General features: G+C 32.7%; 1 protein-coding gene across 4 annotated transcripts in view; it reads left to right on the forward strand.

Annotated features, from left to right (window-relative positions):
* Window positions 1-10,871, forward strand: part of LOC114132258 (protein TANC2) — a 178,723-nt gene extending 167,852 nt beyond the window's left edge. For 2 of the 4 annotated variants that reach the window (XM_050198950.1, XM_027997665.2), the window contains 19 exons: window positions 161-261; window positions 377-461; window positions 547-660; window positions 763-855; window positions 1,591-1,911; window positions 2,786-2,893; window positions 3,021-3,305; window positions 3,384-3,592; window positions 3,920-4,212; window positions 4,653-5,094; window positions 5,160-5,281; window positions 5,946-6,446; window positions 7,367-7,682; window positions 7,752-7,920; window positions 8,675-8,856; window positions 8,933-9,102; window positions 9,179-9,368; window positions 9,434-9,534; window positions 9,595-10,871. In XM_050198950.1, coding sequence (XP_050054907.1) covers window positions 161-261; window positions 377-461; window positions 547-660; window positions 763-855; window positions 1,591-1,911; window positions 2,786-2,893; window positions 3,021-3,305; window positions 3,384-3,592; window positions 3,920-4,212; window positions 4,653-5,094; window positions 5,160-5,281; window positions 5,946-6,446; window positions 7,367-7,682; window positions 7,752-7,920; window positions 8,675-8,856; window positions 8,933-9,102; window positions 9,179-9,368; window positions 9,434-9,534; window positions 9,595-9,763 — 3,971 coding nt within the window. In that variant the 3' untranslated portion in view covers window positions 9,764-10,871. Of the gene's footprint in view, window positions 1-160; window positions 262-376; window positions 462-546; window positions 661-762; window positions 856-1,590; window positions 1,912-2,785; window positions 2,894-3,020; window positions 3,306-3,383; window positions 3,593-3,919; window positions 4,213-4,652; window positions 5,095-5,159; window positions 5,282-5,945; window positions 6,447-7,366; window positions 7,683-7,751; window positions 7,921-8,674; window positions 8,857-8,932; window positions 9,103-9,178; window positions 9,369-9,415; window positions 9,535-9,594 lie in introns of those variants that run through there. The other 2 variants (XM_050198952.1, XM_050198951.1) reach the window with 2 other exon arrangements.
* Window positions 10,872-12,395: the final 1,524 nt, after the last annotated feature.

Raw genomic sequence — 12,395 nt, forward strand, 5'->3', positions numbered from 1 at the left:
TTCCACGCGTGTTAGTGACAGTTGATTAACGTGTAGTGTAGGTATATTATATATGTATGCATGTCGCCACGTGTATACCAGTTGTACCGTCTTGACGAAAGTTTTCCGCGCGTGTAGAATACTAATAAACGTGTAATATTTGTTTCCTTTCTCTGTACAGCTTCCAAGAAATCATTGACCGATGAGCCGATTTACGTGCAAAACACACGAGCCAACAGACCAAGGGTCAAGACTAACGGACACTTTTCGCCCTATGTTCAAGTAATTGCCATTCACTCGATCGTGCTATTCCAATAATAATTTCAATAATATTATATGTGTGTACGTGTATACCTACAGTTACTTATTTGCTGTTTGTTGTTTTCGTTTGTTTCAGTCGAGACAAGGTTCGCAGGAACTCAGTCATTCGCCTAGTAGACTTCCTAGACCCAACAGGAATTTGGACGAAGTCATGACTCAGAGTGAGTTCCCGTGAAAAAATTTATGAAAATGGTTTTGAAATTATTGATTATTTTTTTAATTTCTTCATTTTTATTGTCGTTATAGGCTGTCCAACTCCTCCGCAGAGCAGGAGAAAATTTTTTCTCAGTCCGAAAACCATACGAAATCAATGGTCCATGCGCAGTGGATCGAGGTCACCTTCCGACAACGCACTCTCCGGTAAGTTTTTTTTTTTTAATCCATCTTTATTTTAATATATTATATAAGCTATATATACACTTAATATAACACGGTTTGTATTAAATGCATTATGAAATTCAGTAATGTCAGCATCGACATCAACAGTAACTTCGGATCAACGGCGATGGTCTTCGGTGGTGTTGGGCAAGATTAGATCTCTATGGTCGTTGAGAGGTTTGTTAGGTTCTAAAAATGAAACGTTTTTGTTTGTCGTTGGCCGTGTGTGCACTTAAGCTTATTAGAAAACACTTTATTAACATTATTTCACCGTAGTAGTTGAATTGTTGAATGTACTCTACAATTGAGAGTTAACCTAAATGTTTTGCTCTACAACAAGGTCAAATCAATAAATTTGATTTTTTTTTTTTTGTTCTGTATATTAACTATATTGAATACATACTCTGATCATCACGTGGGTCTCAATGGCGAAATTTCCCCAACTTATTTTTTGATAGAACAAACCACAAGAAGTAAATCATTGAATTTAAAATGATTTATTTTATTTTATTCAAGATTTATTCGGTCCTCGCTTTTGTTCTACTCAAAAGTTGCCCGAATTTTGTTTCGCAGAATTTTTGTGAATAGTTTTTTGACATTTGGGGTCAGATGAGTAAAATCAATAAATTATACCAATAACACATAATGTTTGTAAAAATTATGCGTCTTGAGAAGTAAGTATAGCACTCTATAATGGGGGACGTTAGTAATCCACATGTGTTTGTAAAATAAGCCATACATTTGAAAAGCACCTATTTTTGTTTTGTGTTCACTTTTGTTTGTTTTTATATATGTAATTGCATGAACACGGACATTAGCTTTGTGCACCTGTTTGTTATAACTCATCTTTGTTTTAATCGTAATTTGTTCGAATAAAAATAAATTAATTGTTCTGCGTTTTGTATACTTTAGACGATGAAGGCGGTAATGTAAAACCACGTGGATCGTTGAACCAGAGGAGCTGCAATTCGGACACTTTGTACACAAGGCTGGGACTACTGTTATCGAGGGACAGCAATTCTAGATCGTTTACGGAGGACGTGTCTTTGTCAAGCATCAACTCCAAACCGGTGTCAAGTAACGGGAGCCCTGTGTCCACGCTCACGGGATCCTCGGAGACCGAGCATAAAGCAATCAAAGAACAATCGTCTGATAGTATTGGATCTCTCATGTCCATGTCTGGACAGAGCAATGGTTCGTGTAGCCCTCTGACCCGAAGACATTCTGTCACTAGTGAGTAGTATTTTAATACGAAATAATAAATAACGCTTATTATTGTTTATAATATAAATACTAATTATACTAATAATTTTAATTTCTGAAGAGCTCAGATTGTAATGCAAAATGAATGCGATAATACAAAACTATGCTCGTTATTGAGTATACTATAATGGATTTTGTTAAATTTGAATTCAATTGACCTAACCCATCAATTATGACGAAAAACGATTTAATTATTTAATAATAACACTTATGTTACCAATTTTTCATTAATTTTAAAGTACTGTGAATATTTAATTTTGACCTCTATAGGTCAAAGTAGGTTCAATTTTATATCCAAAATCGCTCACAAAGTGAAAATTGGAGCGTTTTATCGATTACTTATTGTGTGCACAGACATTAAATACACATATCACTGTAAAATCAATACATTCATTGCTCTAGTCTAAAAAAATGTTATTTATATATATTTATGTATTTATACTAAATACATCTGGTTAAAGTGTTTTTCGTAAAACATCGATGATCGTAGAATTTGAAATTGTTTTTATCGAGACCTCTCTCATACCGATGATAAGGATAAAACAAAATCGATATAATATGTTATATGTTATATCTCATTCTGTTGTTTTTCAAAACAAAGCATATGCTCTTAAATCTGAGCTATTTTTTTTTTATTAATATAATTACGCAAATATAATTTATCGGGCGACGTTTTCTCGTACACTCTATATTGTGTTCAACGTCCAACGTAATTTTGAATTAAACTAAAACTATGCATATGGAGTATGGATATACTATTAAACCATACTCATCTCGCTTCGGCTTTGTTTTAACAGCGATTTAATATTGTTCGTGTGCGTTATTGTTTGTGTTTGTCTTGTAGCGTTACAAGCGGGTTCTGTAGACGATTTGCGTTCGTTTAGAACGAGGCGACAACCGACCAGGAGGTCTGCTAGGTCCGGTACAATAAAGGGACCCATCGATCCTAAAGGTATGGTATAGCTTGGTTTTTATTCGCTTACAAATTTACAGTTTAATTTTTGGCGTATGAAATAATTTCCAACAAGTGTGTTAACTAACCTAACCGTCATTTTTCAATTGTGTTTTTTTCCGCGCAGTGCGATTCGCCCAGTACAGAACGTCCCCACAGCAGCAACAACAACAGCAGCAACATCATCAACAACAACAACTGCTCGTGCTGAAACCGTTGTTCTTCGAGGTACCCCAACAAGAATCAGACCCATTGTTCCTTGGTCGCGAGTGGCTAGTCCAGGACATCAGCAGAGCGATGCTACAAGCTCAGTCGTCCGGCGTCGTGGTGACCGGGTTGCCAGGCACGGGCAAGACGGCGTTCGTCCTGCAGCTCGTCGAGCACAGCTGTTTCGGCCGTCTGAAATCGAATTGTAAGTGTGGTTTTATTGATTGTCATGCTCCGGTTTTATGCATCATTCTCTAAAATTTTCGCCTTTCGTTGCTTCCAGTGTCCGATGTGAACACGTCACAGACCTCGATCGTTTCCGAAGACCTCAAGTCTCTGGCCTCGCGCGTGGTCGCCTACCACTTTTGCCAAGCTGACAACAACAGCACGTGCCTTATACCCGAATTCGTACACTCGCTGGCGGCACAGCTGTGTCAAGCTCCTCAACTAAACATGTACCGACAACACGTACTGACAGAACTTAATCTTCAGGTGAGACGAAAAAAAACCAAAATTGATCCGATCCGTGACATGATATGTTTTTCGTGAAAACAAAAGTCGTATTACGCATCCAAATGTTTATAATATATCTAATAGATTATTTTAAAAAATAATTTGTTATTATATATTATTTTACACGTCACTTCTCACTATATATGTATATAATCTACATAGGTACTATAAAAAATTACAGCATTTTGTGCATAGACCTTTTTGTTTAAATTAATTTTAATTCATATCGCATTTTATAACGATGCGTTAATAATGCTAGTAAATTTAATTCTTAGAATAAATAATTAACGTTTTTATTTACTATAGGATTCACTGTCGATGCGCGAGTGTATCGTGGACCCTGACGCAGCGTTTACGAGAGGCGTCCTGGAACCGTTGAACACACTTAGTCGACTGGCTAATACAATCGGAACTGATGGTTTAATAATTGTCATCGATGGCTTGTGTGAAGCCGAATATCACCGGCCTGATCATGGAGACACGATCGCTTCATTTTTAGTGAAGCACCTGCCAAAGTTTCCAGCCTGGCTTAAAGTCATCGTTACATTGAGGACTAATTTGGAAGACGCTTTACCGCCGTTACCGTTAACAAAAATTTGGTAAGTCATCACTTGATACGTTGTAATAATAATAATAATATGTATATCATAGTAGGTATAGAATATTCTATAATTTTTAAGTTAATAATATTTATGTTAATTTATATAAACTAAGATTTTTGTACACAGTTTTACGTACTTTTGATTATTTTTCGATTTTAAATCATATATATTTCAAGTATTTTACAAGTGTTTTTGTAAACATTTCCAGAATTTTCAAATTAAACTTTTGCGTAGGTATTACAATCGTTTCAGATTACGCATACGCTCTGTAACTTCAATTGTATTGCAGTATATTTTTCAATTATTTTTTTTAGTGTATATTTGAGAATTCTTCAACATATTTAAATCCGATATCTTCGTGTATAAAATAATATTATATCTGTTGATAAATTTCGAGACTAATATTATTCCTTTATTGTTTGTATTATATGTTATAGTGTGGACGTAAATTCAGCGAACAAAGAAAATGTGATAAAAGACATGATGGAATACATCGGTTTCCGAGTTACCAACAGCGCTAGTATTCAGAACAATTTGATAGCCGGCACAACTGGACAGTTAAAATTCTGCCAACATTTGCAAACCGCCAGCGACGGGTCGTTTCTTTTCGCCAAACTCACTTTGGATCTGATCGAGAGGGGCCATTTGGTAGCCAAGTCCCAAAGTTTCAAGGTGTTACCTGTGACGTTAGCTCAGATATATCAGCTCCATTTCAACCTAAGGTTTCCGACGACTAGCTCGTTCGAAAAAGTCGCTGACATTCTGAGCGTATGCCTCGCTGCGCTCTATCCGTTAACGATTTTAGAAATTTACTATTCGATTAACTCACTAAACGTCGACGAATTCATTTCGTGGGAATCGTTTTTGCAGAGGTTTAAGGTACATAAGAGACATACTCTTAAAGGGGAACGCCAATATTAAAATACATTTTTTTCTTTTTACAGTTGATTTCGGGACTGCTCATTAAACGCCTAGACAATACTTATATGTTCTTTCACCCGTCGTTCAGGGAATGGTTGATGAGACGCGATGACAGCGAATCGAAGAAATTCGTGTGTGATTTAAGGTCAGTAATTCAACTGTTTTTTTTTTGTCTTATCTATACTTACTCATACCTATAAACACATGGTTTGAATTAATGTATTGAAATTACTTAATTTCCATTTAAAACTTTCGCATTGAAAACAAAAATATATTCTTTGTACTCAATTATTGTAATTGATTTAACTATGTTAAGACAGGGTACCATAGCATAATACATTATGTATATGTCTATAAGATAAGCTTTACTCCCCCTTATGATAATGCGAGGTGCTCCTGAAAAGCCAAACCGAATAGTGTCTATCCTATTAATTTTATACCTATAATGTTTAGTGTTTTCTTTTGTTGAGTTAATAAAGTGCGTTTAACTATATCTTGTGCAATTATTTTATTTAGTGTTAGTAAAAGATAGTTAATAGCTATAATATATTAATTGCTCCCTTTCTTAAAATATAATTTTAATATTTTATACAAATCAAGCCGGTGTGTTTCGAAATATAATAATTTGTATGTATTATAGGCACATAATATTTATAGGTATGAGTATTTTTAACAAGTGTTTTGATTTATTTTTCACACATTTATATATATATATACATATACATGTATATATAAATCTCCGTTTTCCACAACTGAACTTATAGATTTTTATTTTTATTTTATTTTTCATCTTCTTTTGAAAAACGCAGAAATGGACATTTGGGAATCGCCCTACGGTTTTCGAGACTTCAGGCTCCGCTCGACAGCGAGAAGACCTTAGAATTAGGCCATCATATCTTGAAAGCTCACCTGTACAAGAACGTGTCATTACAACCTTTGGACGGCGCGTCATCAAGAGACCTACAGGCCAATTGGTTGGCATCTGTGTCGAGCAGTGTGTCGTCCGCCCTGTGCTCGATGCGTAATACGTACGCTCCAAACGTCAAAGTGTCTCGGCTTTTGTTACTCGCCGGTGCGTCACCAGACGTCCGGACCGATATGCTGGGGCGGGCGCCAGCTATTTGTGTTTACGCTCACGAAGGCGTCTACGACATGGTGGCGGTGCTATTGGAGTTTGGTGCCTCAGTGAACGTGTCAAACAGCCAGGGACGAACTCCGCTGTGGATGGCCGCTAGTCGGGGTCATATCGACGTGGTTAAGCTGCTGATCGAAGCAGGAGCGTCGCCCGGACTCACGGATTCAGCTGGCAGGTAAGTCGTAAAATATTTATAGATCTGAAATCAAAAATAAAATAGAAATCGATATAATATAAAATATTATAAGGATAAAAGAGTAATATTTAATATCAATTATTATTTAGAGCCTTATTATTATTACAAACATTAAATTGCGATTGAGTTTATAAACTAGTTTATTTTGTTTCGGTCTGATCATTTTTTTTTCGATTTTCAATAGTGAATAATATAAGAAAAATGTACTCCATCAATGCAACTTAGTTTTTTTAAAAATATACATAATATATTAGGTATTGTTATTTTTAACTATATAAAACCATTTATAACTCGGAGTATGAACTGAATGTTAAAAAAACTGTTAAGTAATATATACGTATGCACTAAACAAATTGTAAGATAGGTACGTATATCTGTATAAATATACTTTAAAATTCTAATTTTCAAAAAAAATCGCAAAATAATTTTTTTTCAATAAATTTAAAAATGATATCGAATAATATGATAATAATAACAATAGGTACAACTATTATAAACAAATATTTATATATCACGGGATTTGTCAATCTTCTAACTGATAAAAATATAATAATATACTTAAATCAGAAAATGATATAGGTTGTTCAAAGTCTCGGTCAATCTTATATTATATTCAAGAAAACGTACTTTCTGTGATACGCATACTATAGTGTTGTGTACGGCAAATCAAATTCCAATCGAAGTGAAATAAAAAAAATATAACAATTTATCATATTCACACTCCTGTCAAGAAAGATCAAAGCGACCTAAAAAGAGAATTAATTAAAAAAAAAAAAGAAGCAAAATCGATTAAAAACCGACCGATTTAATCAAAGCCGATAAAAAAAAAACAACAACATGTTTTCGACGTTTTCGTATTTCTGATTCTACTTTTCCTTATTCTCTCTCCCCTAAAACAGGTGCCCGCTTGTGGAAGCTGCGAAAAACGGCCGTTTCAACGTAGTGGCGTTCCTGTCGGGCTGCGAGTGGACCGTGACCGATCCGAGAACAGAGGTCGACCACGCGGACGCCTCGCAGCAGGCTCTGGTCCAGGCGGCCGGATGTGGGGTGGACGACGTCGTCGAATACCTGCTGGATGTGGCCGAAGTGACGGTGGACGGGCACGACAGTCTGTCGGGAGAGACGGCACTGACGCTGGCGTCGTCCAACGGTCACAAGTCCACCGTCGTACTGTTGATCGACCGAGGCGCTCAGGTGTCATCCGCCAACATGAAGGTAATTATAGCCGTCTGCCGCCGTTTCTTATTTATTTATTTATTTTTTTACAAATTTTTGTGTTTTCAGTGCATGAACGCCCTGGGGCTAGCTGCTCGTGACGGCCAATGGGAAGTGGTCGAGACCCTATTGCACAGCGGCACAAACGTCGACATCGCTGACTCCGAACAGAGGACGCCGCTAATGATGGCCGCGTCCGAGGACCATTCCGGTATTGTTGAACTTCTCCTCGACAGCGGTAAGTACTAAATATATTGTAGTGGAGGAGATGGTAGGTGGTTGGGGTTGATTCGGTAGAAAACAAATTTCGATATCTGATAATACCAGTGTATTACTACACTTTGCATAATAATATGTTCTTTGGTCGAATTTTTGATCCACATTAATAACAGTATCTATTTTTCTACGTTGAACAATCGCAAATCAATATTTTCAACATTTCCACACTCTGTACGATGATAACGTGTTAGAGAGAGGTTTTTTATTTTTACACCAAAAGTTTTTGAATATTATGATTCAAAAGATTAGCACAATGAATTCCTTAGTATCGTCATTTCAAATCTATTGTTATACAAATAAAATCTAACATAGTTAATTAACGAAATCAAGTATACAATAGTTCTATGTTCGGGCTATGTATTATAAAAGTTATTATGACGACAAAAGAAACGAAATGTTTTGTACATTTATTTATAACTACCTAATGTAATGTTTAATACTTATTTTTACATAGTGTGAATATACCATTCGTACAAATTGTATGGTTTAAAACATGATTAATTGTTTTGTTTGGGGTAGTTTTATATTTTTAGATAACAATAGGATTTTTTGTCTCAATTGAATACGTATTTAGTGCTTTATATACTTGTAAATTTTGTTAATTTGAGTATAAGGATTACATTTACTTTGTTATATAAGTTCCAAACACAAATAATAACTTAAAATGTTGTCTAAGTTGGTAGTGTATTATATTTTATGTTAATTATGAGCAGGTGCTGATTTGAGTGCTGAAGATCGCCAAGGACAGACTTCATTGAGTTGGGCTTGTCTCAAGGGGAGAGTAGCTATCGCCCAGTATCTTCTAGATCGCGGAGCACCTATCGACCATGCAGATAAATCAGGAAAAACTGCTCTTGATTTGGCAACTTTGAACGGAAACCCGGCATTAGTACAGGTACGAAAAATAAATAAAAAATTACCAAAAATGCGAGTAATTTAAAAATGTTAAATTATGATTTTTTTCTTATTAGCTCTTATTAGAAAGAGGAGCGTTGATTGAACATGTCGACCTTTATGGAATGCGTCCTTTAGATAGAGCAATCAGCTGTAGAAATGTACCAGTGGTGCAAAACTTTTTGAGAAGAGGTGCAAAGCTTGGCCCTACAACGTGGAACATGGCTTCAGGCAAACCAGATATAATGTAAGCATAATTTTTTTATATTTTCTATGTGTTCAATTACAAATACATTTATTGACTTCGAAAAATAATTTTATAGGTTGGTTTTGCTAAACAAGCTTTTAGAAGATGGAAACACATTGTACAGAAAAGGAAGATTAAAGGAGGCTGCCTACAGATATACATATGCTTTGAACAAATTCCCACCAGAAAATGAGCTGGACTCTACTTTCAAACAACTTCAGATTAATTTCTATTTGAATACTTCGCGTTGTAAAAGAAAGTTGAACGTAAGTATATCGTTTTTATTACATTTATGCATCATCAAGACCTTAAGGCTAAATTATTGTTATAGGAAGTCCATGAGTCTGTCGAGTTTGCAGAAAAAGTACTGAAGCTGAAACCAACATCATTTGAAGCATATTACGCCAGGGCCAAAGCTCTAAAAGACCTGAGGTATGTGATTACAAAAGAACAATAAAATGCAATGGAAAATTATAATAATTTTTTTTATAGGAGATATGATGATGCATTAAGTGATATCCAAGAAGCTGTGAGACTGGTACCGTCTGGAAATTCTGACATTAGACATGTTCTATTTAGACTCAAGGATGACATACAAAATAAATTGGCTTTGGACCACACTGTGCTCAATCAAGAAATTGCCGGACCTTCCTACCTCTGAATCAATGAGACAATGTTCCTAACAACAACGTAGATAATTTTTTTCCTAATGATTCTTTTTTTTTTTTTTTTGACAACTATGGTTTTCCATAATAATTATTTTTAAAAACGTTATTTACAAACGAATTGACATGTACGTACTTAATGATAGGTTAACTAGTTAATCAAAAAATGAAAAAGTTAAATTATATTAAATTAAATTAAATAAAAATTTTCATTGAGATATTGATAGTGTGTACAACATTAATTTGATGTATGTTACAACAGTTATTATTATTATTATTATTATATTGTTTTGAATCTTAAAATGATATTGTGCATTTCACAATCATTATTTTTTTTTTTATTAATACACAATTTATTGACATTGTTCCTGTTTTTTTTTTTTTTTTTGTTAATTTACTAATTTATGTAATGTGATGTTTATTTCAATGTGAAATATCGTGATTATAGAAAGACGAAAGAGTTTTGACTAATCAATGAAATTTACGTGCAATCATGTTACTAATTTTATTTATTTAGCTTGTTTTTTTGGTTTATAGAGATAGTTTTATTTCTATTTTATACCATTATAAAATTACCTATTTAGTTTAGCTAGATGTTATTTTTTGTCAGTTTTTTTTTCATAATAGAATTTGATTTGTTTTAAATGAATTTAATAATTTATAAATATTTATATATTTTTTAATATTATAATAAATGAAAATAATAAAATTGTTAGTTAAAACTTAAAAACTATAAAATTTTGTTTTTCCATATTTTAACATATTTTGTTATTATTTGTTTATGTACTTATAATAAAATACTAAATAATTGGTATTGTATATGTAGTTATTATGATCTCTACATTTTATAATACTTGCTTAAACATAGTATTGTACTAAATTTAAAATATAATAGGTAAAACATAAATTAATTTGGATCTTAAGTGGATGTGAGTGTAACTTTTTATTTATCTTTATAACTTCTAACACATACAAAAACTTTTAAGTTAAACCTATCAAAGTTTTTTTCTTTTTATAGATAAAAATGTGGAAATAAGTTTGTGTAATAATAAATAAATATGGTTATATATTATATTTGTAATACACCCGTTTAAATGAAATAAAGTAATGTATAGTTTAAAAAATTTAAAGTTATAACCAATTGTAATTGACAATTAATTAACACATAAAATAGTTTAGTTGATTAAATATTGACAATTGTTTATTTATGGAAGGATTATCAATTATTTAGTAATTTCAAAACACTGCTAGTCCATATTATGGAGAAAAAAAAGAGCATGGTGAGAGTAAAATTTTAAAAATAAAATTTTTCTAATGAGTGCGCAATAATAAAATTTGTACTGACGTTATCTTACTATGGAACACAGTTATTATGTAATGTACCTATGTTTTTACAATTTTTAATAACTTTTTTGTACAAATTGTTTGAACGAATTATTTGGTAGTATTAAAATAGGTTTTGTGTAATCGTCATATGAATCTACCATTAATGGTATGTCATGTTGTATGACCGAGTTTTAAAAATATTTTCAACCAAGGTATTTCGATACCTACCTAACAAAAGAATAGACAGCTTAAACTGTCAATAACATTAAAAGAATTTCAATTACATATTAAATATTCGGTTTTTTTTCTTTTAATGTTGCATTGCTTCTCTCCTACCATTTAAAAGTATTTTTTTTCCAATTTCAAGGGAATTGTTTTTGCTACATATAAATGCATAATGAAATGTAATTTTCCAGTCAACTAAAAAAAAAAGTACTAAATCAGACGTATCCAATTATAATAGACTCTTGTTGACGTAATACATTCGAATGTTGTTTACACATTCTTAATTCAAATCCATAAAAAAAAAAAACCTTACACTGGTTTACAGCGCTGATAATAATAATAATAGGTATATTTCTTAGTTTGACCTTTTTATACTCGTTGTTTTTGGCGTTTTTATCTCGGTTTTTATTTGACACGTTCATGTACGGTCAAAAAAATGGATGATCTATCTAAATTCAATTATTTAATGCCACCAGAAACAGTATCGAATATATTCTATAGTTATAAAACTCATATTGAAAGTAGCATAAACATAAATCAAAACTTTATTATCCTTTTCAACACTAAAACTATCAATTGATAATAACATTATTACATTAAATTATAATGTTTATCATGAAAAATTAATTGTATTATACTCCAGTAATTATTGAAAAGAAATGAACGTAAAAAAAAAATGTTACTTACGTTTTGTCGACCTGTATAATTGTTTCAAATCATTGTCACTCTTCAGTCTCCATAGTTTTTTTTATATTAAAATAGTACACATTCATAATAATTCTCTTATTATGCTATACGTTTTACTCCGATGGTTTAATAATAATATTATTATTAACTTAACTTGGTAACTGTTACCAATATAAATGTAATTCATGATTTCTTGAAATAGACATTTCGGGAAATTGTAAACATAATTTATATCTAATCTCTTTGGTATACTAGACATACGATCTCAACTCAAAAAATTAACAGCTAGTCATCGGTATTTATCTTTCGCTTTTTCGTTACGCGTTACATTTTTATAAATAGTTTTGTTTTCAACTTTTTCGTGGTTATATAAATGCGTAATGACGGTTT

Source organism: Aphis gossypii, chromosome 2, assembly GCF_020184175.1.
Source record: "Aphis gossypii isolate Hap1 chromosome 2, ASM2018417v2, whole genome shotgun sequence".
In the NCBI taxonomy this organism is placed as follows: domain Eukaryota; kingdom Metazoa; phylum Arthropoda; class Insecta; order Hemiptera; family Aphididae; genus Aphis; species Aphis gossypii.